The 18280-nt window shown below is 41.8% G+C and overlaps 1 protein-coding gene across 1 annotated transcript in view; it reads left to right on the plus strand.

Moving 5' to 3' along the window:
- The window catches only part of PAIP2 (poly(A) binding protein interacting protein 2), a 21550-nt gene continuing 3270 nt past the window's right edge, over window positions 1-18280 (plus strand). Inside the window, exons 1-3 of the mRNA XM_027605284.2 lie at window positions 1-156; window positions 16785-16948; window positions 18090-18269. Of these exons, the coding sequence (XP_027461085.1) occupies window positions 16811-16948; window positions 18090-18269 (318 nt within the window). The 5' untranslated portion in view covers window positions 1-156; window positions 16785-16810. The remainder of the gene's footprint in view (window positions 157-16784; window positions 16949-18089; window positions 18270-18280) is intronic.

Raw genomic sequence — 18280 nt, forward strand, 5'->3', positions numbered from 1 at the left:
CGGAAGTGAGGTCACTTCCGGACTGGGGTGTTTGTTTGGACTGGAGAAGGGAGGCGGCGGGCGAAGCGCGCGTCGAGCGGGGAAGCGGCGCTGCCTGTGGAGATCCGCGGAGGCCGACCGGATTCGTTGGCTGCCGTCCCCGCTGCCGTGCACTGGGTGAGGGGTTCCCTCGGGCGGAGCGGCCTGAAGGGTGCGGCGACCCCGGCGGTCGAGGGACAGCACCTCGGCAACGGTTGAGGGGCCTGGAGGGTCCCCCGGGTTGTTGGCCACCAAGCCTCGTATGGCTTCCTTTATTCCTTGCACCTTTAGTCGCGTCCGAGGGATGAGCTGGGACCGACTTAGACTCTTTCTTCTCTGAGAAATGGCCGTCGCTTTTTTTCTCATTGTCATTATTATTTATGATTTGGATCTCGCAGCACTCTATCCGGGTCTTCAGTGGCGCGCGAGGGTTGCCGGGATAGCACTTTCTCGTGCGCCACCCCCTCCACTTTCTTCACCTCCTCACTGGTACCCTTTTCCCCTGCCCCCCACTGCCGCTTCGGCAACAAAGCTCATTGTTTCTCCCCAGTTTACGCCTGCGCGTCGCCACGCGCAGCTCTTACTTGCTGCGCGTGCGCGCTGCTCCCGAAGCTGGGGTGGGGGAAGAGAAAGGGGCGGAGGGACTGGCGGGCTGGCGAGCGTCCTAGGGGAGCGTTCTGTGACCGTCCACGGGCCAGTACCTTTCTGATCGGCTTTCTCCCGTTTCTTCACCTTCGCTTACTCCTTATTTTTAGTTATATTGTTTCCCATGCTCAGATTAGGAGGGCTGGACTCCTACTCCGGGAGGGTTGTGAGCCAGATGAACTTTAAGGGCCCATCCAGTTCATATTCTTGGATTCCGGTCCTCTTAAATTTCTCTTCCACTATGTGCTTACTGCCCACTACCACAAAAATTATGTGGCTTGCGGTGAAGTTTGTTTTTTCAAAACATTTGTTGAAGCTGCCAGCAGTGTGATTTTCTGGTGACTCAAAAAGGGGCCTTTTCTGCTTCCTCTTGTCTGTCTTGCTTTCCCTGATTTTGCAGCCCCATCACCTCACCGAAACCTCAAACTCTAGAAAGAATTTGGTTTCTAATTTGCCGTGGGAGAAAGTCTAACAGCTGACAGCTTTTGACATTTATTTCAATAGAAGACAAATTCCCGTTTTCGTGTGTAGCTAATATTGTAGTCTCGTGGCATGATTTTTCACAAATTGCAGTTGAGCAGGTGTTGGTCTTCGTTTTCTTCAAAATCGCCTTTGAAATTTCAACCTATGCAGGTTATGTTTGGAAATAAGGGTCTAAGGATTTTTAATCTGATTCCCAGTGTTTGCTGGTTTGTGCTTCTGATTCCAGTTTGTGAAAGGATATTTGGGACAAATTAGCTTGTTTATGCTCCTTGTTAATTGTGAATTTGTACAAAATTTAATCTTTTCTCACGGATAAGTGTCTACGACAAATAAAGATAGGTGACTTTCCAAAAATGACAGCCTATTTATCTCTTTCTTTAAGGGATGGGTTTTAGGCAGTGGAAACTCCTGTGATGATTAAAGTCTTGAGAGCTGGGAGGGTTTTATTATAATATATTGCATGTTGCTCTTAAGGAGCTCCAATTGAAGTAGATGATCTCTGACCTCTTTGGAACAGAGTAAGTTTATAGTAGGCTTTTCCTTCAGTAAGCACTGTAACACCTTATTCAGGTTTACCCCTTTATGACTCTAGAGAGTGATGCTCCAGTTTCAGTAGAAAATATCATAAAATGCTGTTAGCATAGCAATTTCACGGACATTGTGAGAGATGAAAGAAGGTGGAAAATAAGGACTCAGCTCCCTTCCTTTTGTGCTTTTACATATTCTTGTAATTTACAAACGTATTCATTATAACCTATGAAATAGGCAGAGCAAGTTTTATCTTGCCCATTTTGAAATTGAGAAAATAGATTTTATTAGGTACATATTTCTATAGCACTTAGTAATGGCAGACATTGTTCTGAGTGCTTTTACAAGTATTTAATATCCACCTTCTCTAGGTGGTAAGTACTACTGTAAAATAAAGATAACAAGTAATAGATGTGAATTAACTGGTCCACTGTTGCACAGCTGGTAAGAACTGGAATTCAGACCCAAGTAGTCCAGAGATTATGTGCTCTTAACCAATTTACTGTGCTGCTTGTGGTTTAGTGACATACTCAGAATCCTCTAGGTGGTTAGTGGCATATCGTAGATTCGGATCCAGTCCAAGATTAAAGTTGTCCAAGTTATCTCTTTGTGATCTGAACCACCCTGTTGCATAGGCGCATTATTAATTTGCATTTGATACAGCCTAAGTTTCGGTTATAGTAACAATCTTTTTTCCTTTTTTTCTTCTAAATTTCCTTATTTTTTTTTTTTAAGATTTTATTTATTTATTCATGAGAGACAGAGAGAGAGGCAGAGGGAGAAGCAGGCTTCCAAGGAGCAGAGAGCCCAATGCAGGACTTGATCCCAGGACCCTGGGATCATGACCTGAGCCGAAGGCAGACGCTTAACCATCTGAGCCACCCAGGCGCCCTAAATTTCCTTATTGTTTAGAGCAGTGTTGTCCAGTTAGATAACTACTAAAGCACATGTGTCTATTGAGCACTTGAAATGTGGCAAGTGCAACTAAAGAACTAAATTTTTTATGTTATTGAATTCTAATTAACTTAGATTTAAAACCATATGTAGCTACTGGCCACCATATTGGATAGTGTGGGTTTAGAGGTTTGAATTGCTTCTGCTTTTTTTTTTTTTAACTTTTATTTTTGCATTTTTATATTTATTGATTCTTTGTTTTTTGTTTTTTGTTTTGAGAGAAGGAGCAGGGAGGTGGAGGGGTTGGGAGAGAGGAGGGAAAGAGGGAATGTGTTGTTTTGTTTTGTTTTGTTTTGTTTTGTTTTGTTTTTTGACAGAGCACAAGCAGAAGGAGAGGGAGAAGCAGGCTCCCTACTGAGCAAGGAGCCCGATGTGGGGCTCGATCCCAGGACCCTGGAATCATGACCTGAGCCGAAGGCAGATGCTTAACTGACTGAGCCACCCAGGCGCCCTGGAAAGAGGGAATCTTAAGCAGCCTCCACACACAAGTGCAGGCCCCACGCAGGGCTGGGTCTCATGACCCTGAGATCATGACCTGAGCCAAAATCAAGTCAGATGCTTAACCGACCGAGCCACCCACGTGCCCCATCTGCTTATTTTTTGCATCAGTTTTTATAAATAAGGATGATATTTCTGATGTGCTTTGAGCTTTTATCAGTAGTGATGATAGGCAGTACTTGAGCCATCCTTATTCTCACCAGATCACCTTTGTTATATCTAGTTGAGATTAGGGTGAAAGGCCTCATTCTGTGATGTTGTTTCACTTCTACAGGTTTTTGAACATGTGATTTTTTTTTTTTTACCTTATACCTTGCTCCAGCAACCTTTAATTGCTCTAAATGTTTAATATAAGCAGCAAAATAGGTAATAGTGTCATGTACCAGGCTCTGTACCTAGTTACTATTATTATTATCCACTTAATAGATGGGGAATCTGAGACACAGAGGGGTTAAAACTTGCCCTTAGGTTGCAGAGCCCCTGCTTTTAATTATTAATGTATACTGCCAAACATTAAAATGAAAAATTCAGTACTGCTTACAAACTTAAGTGGAAAACAGCTGAAGCAGAAATTTCTTTATCCTCTCTCACTAACTGCTGGAGAGACAACTGATTATGATAATAATGTGTGTATGCAAATAATGTTAAGGAAGAAAAGGTGTTTGTGGAGTCAGCTTAAAGAAAAAAGAGAGAACTGTGTTAAAAAAATTTTTTTGTAAGATTTTATTTATTTGAGAGAGAGAGCATGAGTATGAGAAGGGGCAGAGGGAGAGGGACAGCAGACTCCCTGCTGAGTGTTGAGCCTGACACAGGGCTCATCCCAGGACCCTGAGATCATGACCTGAGCTAAAACTAAGAGTTGGGCCCTTAATGGACTGAGCCACCCAGGCACCCCTCTATTTGAATTTTAATGAAAATTCTAAGAGATGAAACTAGGGGAGAAAGTTTCTAAAACTGAAATGATACCCATATTTTAAAATTTTATAGAAACCATTATGTGGAAGAGGCATTTTGAAAGGGAAGAAACAGCTGAATATGTGAGCTTGTGGATTGAAAGCACCAGACAGCATTAATAGGAAAAAAACCGCTCTCACCAAACCAAAATCTGGTGAAATTTCTGAATTTAAGTGTTAGGCTCTCATATTAGACTCTCACCTGAATAGGATCTTTACAAAAGAAAGAATAAAACAGTGAAAGCTGGAATATTTGCAGAAAATAGAAAGGACAGGTGTAAATCTGTCTCATTTAATAATATTACTCAAATATGAAAGCAAAAGATACTCTCAGACATGCAGTGGCTCAGAAATAAGTATCTTCAGGTAGCCTTTTGAAGAAATACTAAGCCAAAACTAAGATGTCAGGTTAGGGGAAGATGAAGAATAAAAGAAAGAATGATGAGCAATGACTCCAATAAAATATAAATAGACAGTAATGTGAATTTTAAGTGTTTGGTTCAGAAATTCTTCTAAAAAATCTATACCTGAGAGAAAACCAAGTAGTACAAAATAAACACTGCTTAAATTATTTCCACAAAACTTGGGAGGTGGAGTGGGAGGAAGGAAATGGGGTAAGTAAAATCATTCTAACGTTCTTGTCTGGGAGCAGGGATTGGGTTGGATACCCTGAACAAAGAAAAGCATTTTTTTTTTTTTTAAGATTTTATTTATTTAGTTGACAGAGAAAAAGAGCACAAGCAGGGGGAGCTGCAGAGGGAGAGGGATGCAGGGCTCATTCCCAGGACCCTGAGATCATGACCTGAGCTGAAGGCAGATGCTTGACTGACTGAGCCACCCAGGTGCCCCAAGGAAAAGCATTCTAAATGTCTTGAATTGGTTGAGGGTGTATAGAGCATGTTTTTAATTAATAGGAATCTATGTAAATCTATTCTAATTTCACGATAGATGTAAGTCATTATTATGCTGTACACCTTAAACTTTACAGTGCTGATATCAATTATATCTCAGACTAGGGGGAAAAAACTTATATTCCTCAGTAGTTTGTAAGTTATGGAAAATAAACCTGAAATTTTAAAAACTCTTATTTAAAAATAGGAAAATAGGGATGCCTGAGTGGCTCAGTCAGTTAAGCGTCTGCCTTTGGCTCAGGTCATGATCCCAGGGTCCTGGGATTGAGTCCCACATCTGGCTCCCCGCTCAGTAGGAAGCCTGCTTCTCCCCCTGCCTGCCTCTCCCCCTGCTTGTGCTCGCTCTCTCTATGACAAATAAATAAAATCTTAAAAAATAAAATAAAATAGGGGCACCTGGCTAGCCTAGTTGGTGTAGAGCATGCGACTCTTGATCTTAGGGCTGTGAGTTTGAGCCCCACATTGGGTGTAGAGATTACTTAAAAATAAAATCTTTTTTAAAAAAGGAAAATAAAGTACAGGAATAGAATGTAAGAAAGATAAACATGAAATTATGATGGAAGACATAAAACCAAGCATCAGTTTTCAAAAATAATTTTTTTAAGATTTTAAAAAAATTATTAGAGCGCATGTGGGTGCATATAAACAGGGAGGGGCAGGCAGAGGGAGAAGCAGACTCCCTGCTGAGCAAGGAGCCCTATGGGGGACTCAGTCCCAGGACTCTGGGATCATGACCTGAGCTGAAGGCAAAACACCTAACCAACTGAACTACCCATGCGTCCCCCAAAATGATAAATTTCTATGAGCTGGGTCAAGTAATCTCACTCTTTATAGTAGAAAACTTGAATACACCACTTTCAGAATTTAACAGATGAAGTAGAAAAAGATTGTGTATATGTGTACCTTAGATATAGAAATCACACATTTTGCTCTTTAGGCCCAAGGGGCATTTTGCAAAAACCGTAATTGTCTGCAAACAAAACTGTAATAAATTCCAAAAAGTGAAGATTTTTCTGGCTGTATTTTGTAACATAATGAAATTAAACTAGAAATCAGGTTAACAAAGTGTAATCAGAAGAACCTTAACCACTTGGAAATTTAAAAATTCTTCCAAATAATCTCTGGTTCATTATAAATTAAATAATTTATAATTACCTAAGACTGGTAAGAACTAAATTCTGTATATATGGGAAATTTATAAGCCATTTTTATTAAATGAAAGGTTGAAAATGAACATGTTTGTCAACTTGAAAAACAGGAACAAGCTTGGCTGAAATTAAGTAGCGAGGAGGGGAGGGAAAATAAAGTGTAAAAAACAAATTAATAAAGTAGAAAAAATCAGTGGAATTAGAGTAAGGGTTTTATTTATTGAAGTTGAATTTTTAATAGGTAATCCATTCAAAATTTAAAAGATGTAACAAAATATCTCTTGCCACCTAGTTATCCCTGTAGGCAATGAGTTTGTTTTTTTAGTAGTTCTTATTGAGCTAGAATTCACTGCATTTATCTCATTTAAAGTACACAGCAGAGTGATTTTTAGGATTGTCACAGAGTTGTATGTCTATCACCACAATCAGTTTAGAAACCTTGTTATCCCTTAGCTTTCATATAATATGTAGTGCTTTGTGACGGGTTTCTTTAACTTAGCATAATTTTGTGTACTCTTGAAACTAAGTTGGTATTAGTTCAAACTTGATGTTTTCTTTTTTTTTTAAGATGTTACTTACTTGAGAGGGAGTGAAGCCGACTCCCCGCTGAGCAGGGAGCCTGATGCGGGACTCAGTCCCAGGACCCTGGGATCATGACCTGAGCCAAAGGCAGACCAGATTCTTAACTGACTGAGCCACCGAGGTGCCCCAATACTTTAGTGCTTTTAAAAGTTTCTTTTAAAATATGTCATCCAACACTTCTTTTTAATTTTTATTATTTATTTATTTATTTATTTTAATTTTATTTATTTATTTATCTGACAGACACACAGCGAGAGAGGGAACACAAGCAGGGGGAGTGGGAGAGGGAGAAGCAGGCTCCCTGCTGAGCAGGAGCCCGATGCCGGGCTTGATCCCAGGACCCTGAGATCATGACCTGAGCCGAAGGCAGACGCTTAACGACTGAGCCATCCAGATGCCCCTCTGCCAGGTTTTTTTTTTTTTTTTTAAGATTTTATTTGTCCGACAGTGAGAGACACACAGCGAGAGAAGGAACACAGCAGGGGGAGTGGGAGAGGGAGAAGCAGGCTTCCCGCGGAGCGAGGAGCCCGATGCGGGGCTCGATCCCAGGACCCTGGGATCATGACCTGAGCCAAAGGCAGACGCTTAACGACTGAGCCACCCAGGCGCCCCCCTCTGCCAGTTTTAAATAGTCAGATTGAAGCATGAGCAAAAAGAAGATAGCAACAGATTGGCATGGTTTCATTCCCAGTTGTTTTTTTACTGTATCTGTCAAGTCATTATCTTTGTGTCCTCAAACATCACTCAAGCAAATTAGATACTTCTCTTGTGTTTCCAGCATTTCTTATGTTTTTGGTTTTGGAGAAAAGCTTTTTCCTAGCTTGGAGCTTACTGGCTCTTTGGAGTCTTGAAGCTGTTTGTTTCTGGCTGCCTCCAGATGGGATGATGATATGTGACAGCTATATATCCTTCACTTGTATTTTTAAAGTTATTTTCCTAGTAGTCACCTCAGTTTGTGACATCAAGTTTGAACTAATACCAACTTAATTTCAAGAGTACACAAAAACTTCTTTATAGCACTGCCCCTCCCCTCGCCTTATGTTATTGTCACAAAATACATCTTTATACATTGTGTGCCCATTAACATAGGTACCTAATTATTGTTTTATGTATTTGTCTTTTATTTATTTATTTTTAAAGATTTTATTTACTTATTTGACATAGAGTGAGAGCAGGAACACGAACAGGGGGAATGGGAGAGGGAGAAGCGATGTGGAGCTCGATCCCAGGACCCTGGGATCATGACCTGAGCTGAAGGCAGACACTTAATGACTGAGCCACCCAGGCACCTGTATTTGTCTTTTAAATCACATAAAGAAAAAGGAGTTAAGAGCCAGAAGTACATATTACTGATTTCCAAATTTGTGTAGTTACTTCTGATTCAAGTTAAATGTATAGTGTCCTTGTTTCAGCCTGAAGGACTCACTTTAGCTTTTCTTATAGGATAGGTCTACTGGTGATGGACATGCGTGCGCTCTCTCTCGCTTTCTTTTTTTTTTTTAAGACTTTGAGAGAGAGAACCTGAGCATGAGCGGGTAGTGGGGGGTGGGGGCAAAGGGAGAGGGAGAAGCAGACTCCCTGCTGAGCAGGGAGCCCACAGGGGTCTGGATCCCGGGACCCTGACATCATGACCTGAGCTGAAGGCAGACACTTAACCCACTGAGCCACCAAGGTGCCCCTCTCATTCTTTTTATCTGGGAATGTCTTAATTTCTCCTTAATTTTTTTTTAAAGATTTTATTTATTTATTTGATAGAGTGAGAGAGCACAAGCAGGGGGAACGGTAGAGGGAGAGGAAGAAGCAGGCTCCCTGCCAAGCAGGGAGCCCGATGTGGGGCTCGATCCCAGGACCCTGGGATCATGACCTGAGCCAAAAGCAACGCTTAACCATCTGAGCCACCCAGGTGCCCCTCGCCTTAATTTTTTTTAAAGAATTCATTTGTCAGCACAAGCAGGGGGAGTGGCAGGCAGAGGGAGAAGCAGACTTCCCACTAAGCAAGGAGCCCAGGCGGGACTCCATCCCAGGACCCCATCCCAGGACCCCGGGATCATGACCTAAGCTAAAGGCAGACACTTAACAGACTAAGCCACCCAGGCGTCCTCCCTCTCCTTAATTTTTGAAAAATAGTTTTGTTTTGTTTTTTTCTTTCAGCATTTGAATATGTTTTCTGGCCCCTATGGTATCTGATGTGAAATCAACTGTTAATCTCATTTTGAGGATCCCTTGTATGTAGGGTCACCTGTTTTGGAGATTATCTCTCTCCTCTTTGTCTTTCCGTAATTTAATTATAATGTGTCTTGATGTGGATCACTTTGAGTTTATCTTAGAGTTTGTTGAGCTTCTTGGATATGTAGAGTAACATGGATTTCATCAAGTTTGAGGAGTTTGGAGCTTTTTTTTTTTTTAAGATTTTATTTTAATTTTTTAAAGATTTTATTTATTTGAGAGAGAGGGAGAGAGAATCTGAAGTGGACTCCGTGCTCAGCGAGGAACCCAGTGCAGGGCTCCATCCAACAACCTCGAGGTCACGACCCAAGCTGAAACCAAGAGATGTTTAACCGATTGAGCCACCCAGGTGCCCCTACAATTTTATTTTTAAGTAGTCTCTACAACCAGCATGTAGCTTGAATCCACAATCCTGAGATCAGCAACTGAGCCAACCAAGCACCCCAAGGGGCCATTAATTCTCAAAATATTCTTTCTGGCTCCTTGTCTTTTCCTTTTGAGAGTCTCATTATGTGTATGTTGGTACATTAAATGGTCCCCGCTGGTCTCTTAGGTTCTGTTCATTTTTCTTCATTACTTTATTTTTTGCCTCAGGCTCAGTAATCTCAATTGACTTATCTTCAAGTTTGCTGATTTTTTTTCTCCTTGATCAGATCTTTTGTAATCCATGTAGTAAATTTTCCATTTCAGTTATTGTACTTTTTTTTTAAATAAAGATTTTATTTATTCATGAGAGAGAGAAGCAGAGACAGAGAGAGAAGCAGGCTCCCCTCAGAGCAGGGAGCCCGACGCGAGACTCGATCCCAGGACCCTGGGATCATGACCTGAGCCAAAGGCAGACGCTTAACAGACTGAGCCACTTAGGCATCCATTATTGTACTTTTCAACTCCAGAAATTCTTTTTTTTTTTTAAGATATTATTTATTTGTCAGAGAGAGAGAGGGCGGGATCAAGCACAAGTAGGGGGAGAAGTGGGCTCCCTGCTGAGCAAGGAGCCTGATGTGGAACTCGATCCCAGGACCCTGAGATCATGAACTGAGCTGAAAGCAGACATTTAACTGCCTGAGCCATCCAAACATCCCTCTTTTTCTTTTTTTTTTTTTAATAATTTCTCTGTATTAGTGTTCTCTATTTGATGAGACCTCATTTGTTTTTGTTTTTTAAGATTTTATTTATTTGAGAGAGCACGAGTAGGGGTGTGGGGCGGGGGAGAGGGAGAAGCAGGCTCCCTGCTGAGCAGGAAGCCTGATGAGACCTCATTCTTATGGTTTCCTTTAGTTTTTTGTACCAATTTAAAGTCTAATAAGTCTGTAATGTCTGGGCTTCCTCAGTGAAGTTTATGTATTAGTCATATTTTTTTCTTTGCATGCCTCCTAATTTTTTGTAAACTGGACATTTTGAATATTGCAATATGGCATCTTTGGCAGTTAGATTCTCTCCTTTCCCCAGGGTTGTTTTTCTTTTCTTTTTTTTTTTTTAAGATTTTATTCACGGGGCGCCTGGGTGGCTCAGTCGGTTAAGCGAGTGCCCTCAGCTCAGGTCATGATCCTGGAGTCCCGGGATCGAGTCCCACATCAGGCTCCCTGCTCGGCAGGGAGTCTGCTTCTCCCTCTGACCCTTCCCCCTTGGCATGTGCTCGCTCGCTCTCATTCTCGCTCTCTCAAATAAATAAAATATTTTTTAAAAAAGATCTTATTATTTGAGAGAGAGCACAAGCGGGGAGAAGGATCAGAGGGAGAGGGAGAAGCAGGCTCCCCGCCGAGCAGGGAGCCTGATGTGCAGGGCTCTATCCCAGGACCCCGGGACCCTGACCTGAGCCGAAGGCAGATGCGCAGCAGATGTGCAACCGACCAAGCCACCCAGGCGCCCCCCCAGGGATGTCTTTCTGCTTGATGTTTATTTATTTAGTGACTTTTCTAAACTAATTTTGTAAAAGTTTGAATTGTGTATGTGTGTGTGTGTGTGGCCATTGAAGTCTCTCTTCTATTAGCTTAGAGGTCAGGTAGTTACTTAAAAGAGATTTTCCAGGGGTACTTGGCTGGCTCAGTTGGTGGAGCGTGCAACTCTTGATCTTGGGGTTGTGAGTTCAGGACCCTATGTTGGATGTGGAGATTACTTAAAAATAAAATCTTGGGGCGCCTGGGTGGCTCAGTTGGTTAAGCGACTGCCTTCGGCTCAGGTCATGATCCTGGAGTCCCGGGATCGAGTCCCACATCGGGCTCCCTGCTCAGCAGGGAGTCTGCCTCTCCCTCTGACCCTCTTCCTTCTTGTGCTCTCTATCTCTCATTCTCTCTCTCAAATAAATAAATAAAATCTTAAAAAAAAAATAAAATCTTAAGGGGGTGCCTGGGTGGCTCAGTTATTAAGCATCTGCCTTCGGCTTGGGTCATGATCCCAGGGTCCTGGGATCAAGCCCAGCATTGGACTCCCTGATCAGCAGGAAGCCTGCTTCTCCCTCTCCCACTCCCCCTTCTTTGTTCCCTCTCACTCTCTGTCAAATAAATAAAATCTTAGGGGCACCTGGGTGGCTCAGTCAAGCAGCTGCCTTCAGCCCAGGTCATGATCCCACGGTCCTGGGATTGAGCCCCACATCGGGCTCCCTCCTCAGTGGGGAGCCTGCTTCTCCTTCTCCCAGCGCTCCCTGCTCGTGCTCCCTTTAGCTATCTCTCTCACGAATAAATAAAAATTTTTTAAGACTTCATTTATTTGAGAAAGAAAGAGCACCAAGGGGGTGAGGCGCAGAGGGAGAAGCAGACTCCCTTCTGAGCAGGGAGCCTGATGCGGGGATCTATCCCGGGACTCCGGGATCATGACCTGAGCCGAAGGCAGACACTTAACCGACCGAGCCACCCAAGCGCCCCAATAAAATAAAAAAAAATTTTTTTAAGATGTTATTTATTGGACAGAGAGAGAGAGAAAGAGCACAAGCAGGGAGACCAGCAGGCAGAGGGAGTGGCAAACAGAGGGAGAAGCAGGCCTCCCGGAGAGCAAGGAGCCTGACACAGGACTCTATTCCAGGACCCCAGGATCATGACCTGAGTTGAAGGCAGACGCCCAAGTGACTGAGCCACCCAGGCATCCCTAAAATAAAATCTTTTAAAAATTTAAATAAGAAAGATTTTTCTGGGGCTCCTGGTTGGCTCAGTTGGTAGGGTGTACGACTCTTGTCATTGGGGTTGTGAGTTTGAGCCCCAAGTTGGGTGTAGGGTTTGCTTTAAAAAAAGTCTTTAAGAGGTTTTTTGTTTTGTTTAAGATTTTATTTGACAGAGAGGGATAGAACACACGCAGGGGGAGAGGCAGAGGGAGAAGCTGACTCCTCACTGAGACGGTAACCTGATGCGGGGCTCTATTCCAGGACCCTCGGATCATGACCTGAGCCAAAGGCAGACGCTTAATGAACTGAGCCACCCAGGCGCCCCTAAAAGAGATTTTCTTAAATACCTATAAGCAAAAAACAACTCTCCCAGTTTTTTTGCAGATGGGCTGTTTATGTTGAGGCATATCTTCAAATCTCAGGCAGTTTACAAGTCTTTCTTATTTCTTAGCCCACCCTGAAGGTCAGCGAGAGATGAAAGTGTAGGGCATTCTCAGCTCTTTTCTGCCCATAGCCTTCTAGATTCCCCAGAATATACAGGAGCTTTTCAGAGTCCTTATTTCCAAAGGATTTCTTTCGCCAGGCTTTGCTCCCAGGCTTTTTGCTTTGTCTTTTGTTTGCCACAACTGTTATTCCTTGCCCTAGGTGGCTTTGGCTATTTCATTTGCCTTTAACTGTTTTTAATAGATGCCAGTCCAGCACTTTAAAATGATAAATTTTATGGTATTTGAACTATATATACCCAATTTTTTTTTTTTTAAAGTAAGCATTACACCCAGCATGAGGCTTGAACTCACAACCCCGAAATTAAGAGTCACATACTTTGGGGTGCCTGGATGGTGCAGTCGGTTAAGTGTCCGACTCTTGGTTTCAGCTCAGGTTGTGATCTTAGGGTCATGGGATCAAGCCCCATGTCAGACTTAGAGTGGAATTTGAGACTCTCTCCTTCTCCCTCTGCCCTTCCCCACTGTGCGTGTGCTCTCTTGCCCACGCATGTTCTTTTCTTTCTCTAAAATAAATCTTTAAAAAAAAAAAAGTCATATGCTCCACGGACTGAGCTGACTAGGTGATCCTATACCCAATTTTTAAAAAATAGCGTAACACAGGATGAAGTATAGTGTGGTCCAAGAAGGGTCAAGAACAAGTCAGAAGAAAATTTAAAATTCGATACGTTGCCTTACATTAGAACTAGAACACCTTGTGTTCAGTAATTGTAGGTCCATCAAAGTTCTGAGAGTAAATGATCCTTACCCCCGTGGCTTTCACTTGGCTGGCTGTAGCTGGAAATGTGATCTGGTCAGCAGTTGTTCCTTCCCTCAGTTGTCTAACACTGGTCCAGGTTTCAGTTCGTTATTCTTGGTTTCAATTGTGATTTGTTTCCCAAATATTGCTTGATAAAATAATTTTATTTATGGTCCTTTATAGACTTTTTCACTAGGATCTATACCAAAGCCACTGCTTGTTTGATGAGATGATAATGAGCAAAAAGCTGACTTACAGCCTTGTCAAACACAGGGATTGGGCCCTTTTTTGCTAAACTCTGTTTAGATTTTGTTGCTAGTTGGCATCAAACAAAGAAGGAGGGGAGTCCGCTGGGATTCTCAAACTATAGAATTTGCCGAGGCAGACTTTTCATTGTTTATAGAAGCTTGTGTTCATCTCTTGTATGGAAAAAATTTTTTCTTCAAAAAAACAGATTGTATTTATATGTAGATGTACTTTCAGTCACTGAGGCTTATTTAAAAACAAATTTGATATATTTGTAGATGGACATGTCTCACACATGTGGTTGCTACTTACCTACTCAATTCCATTTAAATACTGAATATCCCATAGTCTGCTAAACTTTTTTTTTTTTTAACTAAAGCTGTAAGCCACTCGTTAATATTGTGGTCTTCTGAAAGGGAGGATATAATGGGTATAAATTGGGATAGGATACATATTGGGAAAATAACAAAAGCTGTTATAAATCGCAGTGTCTTTGAACATAATGATCAGCTCATATTCAGAGTAAACAAAGTTACATCCAGTTGTAAAACAGGATTGACCCCCGCTTTTCATAATTTGAGTTTAATCTAAAATGTAATGCCTGACATATGAGAATTGAGTAATTTTCTTCAGAGGAACTGATTGGTCTTTAGTCAGAACTTGTTATCCAAAAAAAGGGTTTTATTTCATCCAAGATAAATGATAAATAAAAAATAACAAGGATACCATCGTCTGTTTTCTGTCCTGTCTGCTTTTGTAGTGCTTTTTCCTAACCCAAGTCATGTTTCATTCTACCCATACTCTGTCTCTGTCTCTCTTTTATATGTGTACAATAATAGCTAGGGCAGAAGTTCTTAATAATTTCTAGTTGAGGATCTCTTAACTAAGAATGTCACTGCCATGATGGTATTGTAAGTGGTATTCAGTATTTCAGAATAGACATATGTGTGTCAGGCTAGAAACCTCCCCCACTCCCAGCTTGAGAGACTAAATTCACATTATATGAACGGTATGAGTTTTTATTATACTTACATACTCTTAAGGATAAGTCCATAAGGGGCGCCGGGGTGGCTCAGTTGGTTAAGCGACTGCCTTCGGCTCAGGTCATGATCCTGGAGTCCCGGGATCGAGACCCACATCGGGCTCCCTGCTCGGCGGGGAGTCTGCTTCTCCCTCTGACCCTCCCCCCTCTCATGCTCTCTATCTCATTCTCTCTCTCAAATAAATAAATAAAATCTTTAAAAAAATAAAAGTAATAAAACTGTCCTCATATTAGGTGTGCTGATTCCTCCCTTTGGTGCTAGTCACACTGCTGTTTGATTTTATGTGCAAGCGACTCTTGTTATATGTAAACCCAATTTAGCAATTTCATACTTAAAGAATTAGTAGAATAGGGGCGCCTGGGTGGCTCAGTCATTAAGTGTCTGCCTTCGGCTCCGGTCAGGATCCCAGGGTCCTGGGATCGAGCCCTACATCGGGCTCCCTGCTCGGTGGGAGGCCTGCTTCTCCCTCTCCCACTCCCCCTGCTTGTGTTCCCTCTCTCTCTGTGTGTCTCTCTCTGTCAAATAAATAAAATCTTTAAAAAAAAAAATTAGAATATTGTAGAATCTGAACCTTATGCTTCAAACTTTTAGCCAGCAATATATCAACTGGGTTAGATCATGTTACACCTATTGAGTAGTGTATAAGAAACCAGACTACTGTATCAGATACTGCTCTGCTTTTACTCACGAAAGAAGAGATAAGGTGCGGGGCGCCTGGGTGGCTCAGTCGTTAAGCGTCTGCCTTCGGCTCACGTCGTGATCCCAGAGTCCTGGGATCGAGCCCCACATCGGGCTCCCTCTCAGCAGGAAGCCTTCCTTTCCCTCTCCCACTCCCCCTGCTTGTGTTCCCTCTCTCACTGTGTCTCTGTCAAATAAATAAAGTATTTAAAAAAAGAGAGATTAGGTGCTTGAGCTAGTTGGAGTCTGGTAGTCATTTGTGGCTGTGTGGGGGCTTGCTATTGCCTTTCATGGAAAGATGTTTATTACATACTATGAAGATAATAAAACAGTCTTAAAAGCAGTCTGTAGGGGCGCCTGGGTAGCTTAGTCGGTTAAGCGTCTGCTTTTGGCTCAGGTCATGATCCCAGGGTCCTGGGATTGTGTCCCACATCGGGCTCCCTGCTCAGTGGGGAGTCTGCTTCTCCCTCTGCCCCTCCCCCCTGCTCATGATGTTCTCTCACTCTCTAAAATTTTTTTTAAAGCAGTCTGTAGATACTATCTCATTTAAAAGCATGCATATTACGTAGTTTAGATGCTTCACACTCACTGTACAGTGGACCAATCCAGACATGGAGTAACTCGACATGGACCCAGAGATAAAGCAAGTAGAGAGTATGCTATGAAGTCAAAAGATCCTGAATAATAAAAGGATGGCTCAATTGGTTAAGCCTCCGACTCTTGGTTTCAGCTCAGGTCATGATCTCAGCGTTGTGAGATTGATCCCCGCATCAGGTTCCACGTTCAGCAAAGATTCTGCTTGAGATTCTTTCTCTCCCTCACCCCCTCTCCCCCCACTTCTCTCTCTCTCAAATAAATCCTAAAAAAAATTAAAAAAAGAAAAGAAAAGATCCAGAGCACTCTGTACCTTGGAACTGAGGTACTAAGAGGTTATTAAAAGTGTGTTTTTGGGACGCCTGGGTGGCTGAATCAGTTAGGCATCTGCCTTGATCCCGGGGTCCTGGGATCGAGCCCTGCGTCAGGCTCCCTGCTTAGTGGAGAGGCTGCCTCTTCCTCTCTCTCTGCCCCTAACCTCACCCTCATGCTTGCTCTCTCTCTTTCAAATAAATAAGTAAAATCTTTAAAAAAGTCTGTTTTCATTTGCAGTCTCTGGGCTTTTTAACACCAGTTTTTAAAAGTAGAATTTGCTTTTCATAAAGTCACTTGATGACTTAAGTCTTCCATACCATGCTTCTTTTATAAAGCAAGGGATATCTAATATTTTAAAAATCAGATGATTTGGGAGTTACATTCAAGCAGTTGATTACCATCATTGACTGTTACCAAAAAATACTAGATGAATCTAGGCTGTTCTCAGCTGTTTCTTAAACATTAAGATCATTTGAGAAAAAAAACTGAAACTTCCCAATTGCTTGATTTATCATGTGCATTAATATGTCACGTGAATCTGGTACCTAACCATGATGCCTGGTGGTAATAGATGCTCATTAAGAACTGAAGGACTGACTGACAAAATTAACTATTCTTCTTTGAAGGTTAAAAACGACAACTGACGCCAACCATGAAAGATCCAAGTCGCAGCAGTACTAGCCCAAGCATCATCAATGAAGATGTGATTATTAATGGTCATTCTCATGAAGATGACAATCCATTTGCAGAGTACATGTGGATGGAAAATGAAGAGGAATTCAACAGACAAGTTAGTTTTGCATACAAACATGATTTTTCTCATAGCCCATTACAGCCCTCAGTATAATTGTACTTGTCCCTGTAATGTGTTTTTCATCTGGTCCCTTATATGTGAAATATAGGGATTTTATATGCTACCACTCCTATTTTATTTGTATGCTGAGTACTACCAGGTTTATCTGCTCACTGAAATAACTTAGGGAAATTTGCAGGGTCCCACCCCAGATAGTCTTATCTAGGAGGACTAGGGTGGAGCCTGGAAAACTTGTTTTTTAAAAGCTCCCAGATTGGGTGTGCCTGCCTGGTTCAGTTGTATGTGACTCTTGATCTCAGTTTTGTGAGATCGCGTGTTGGGTGTAGAGATTAATTAAAAATAAAACCGTAAAAAAAAAAAATCTCCCAGATGGGGTTCCATTGTGCAGTTAGGTTTGGGAACTACTGCTTGCATCAATCAGATTGCTCTTAAGAGAATATAAATTAGGAGCAGACAGGCATGGGTACTAGGGTACAGAACTGTGCTGTTTTTTCACCTGAGGTTCTTAATTTGATAAGCCTGAAAACTTGACACCAGTATTATCCTTAGAGAATGTTCATACATTGATGAATGTTGTCTTTTATTCCCATATTTCTGACATCTGTTTCCATCTTGTGTCTAGTTCCTCCCTGATCATGGCTTTGGTAATCACTAGCCAGCTTGATTTCACCATATCTAGTGATGGATAGTCAAGAGTAAAAAAAGTGTAGTCTTATTTCAGTGAGAATCGTTTGGGCTGTTTTTGGTTTGCTTTTAATTAACCATGCCCCAGCCCTACCCTCTACAGATTTTTAATCATTTTTGGGTGGTTTTAGGGTTTGTGTAGTTTTAAAATATCACAGGTAATTCTGACAAATTCCTCAATGAAAACATTCCTTTATTTATTACTTCCCCACCACCCTCAGTGGAAAAAAGGATATTCTGCTAAGACAAAGACCACAAAACCCTAAACAGATCTTCCCTAGTCTTACGGTATATGTTTCTTTTTCTTGGCAGAGAAGCAGAGGAGGTTACAATATGGTGGTTTTAAGTGCTTTAATACAAAATATTTTAAGCCGTTCCTAGTGATGTCTTACCAAATGTGCTATAAATTACCCTTTATATATTATAAATCCAGATAGAAGAGGAGTTATGGGAAGAAGAATTTATTGAACGCTGCTTCCAAGAAATGCTGGAGGAAGAAGAAGAACATGAGTGGTTTATTCCAGCTCGAGATCTCCCACAAACTATGGACCAAATCCAAGACCAATTTAATGACCTTGTTATCAGTGATGGCTCTTCTCTGGAAGATCTTGTGGTAAAGTTATT

Source organism: Zalophus californianus, chromosome 5 (genome assembly GCF_009762305.2).
Source record: "Zalophus californianus isolate mZalCal1 chromosome 5, mZalCal1.pri.v2, whole genome shotgun sequence".
NCBI classification, from domain to species: Eukaryota; Metazoa; Chordata; class Mammalia; order Carnivora; family Otariidae; genus Zalophus; species Zalophus californianus.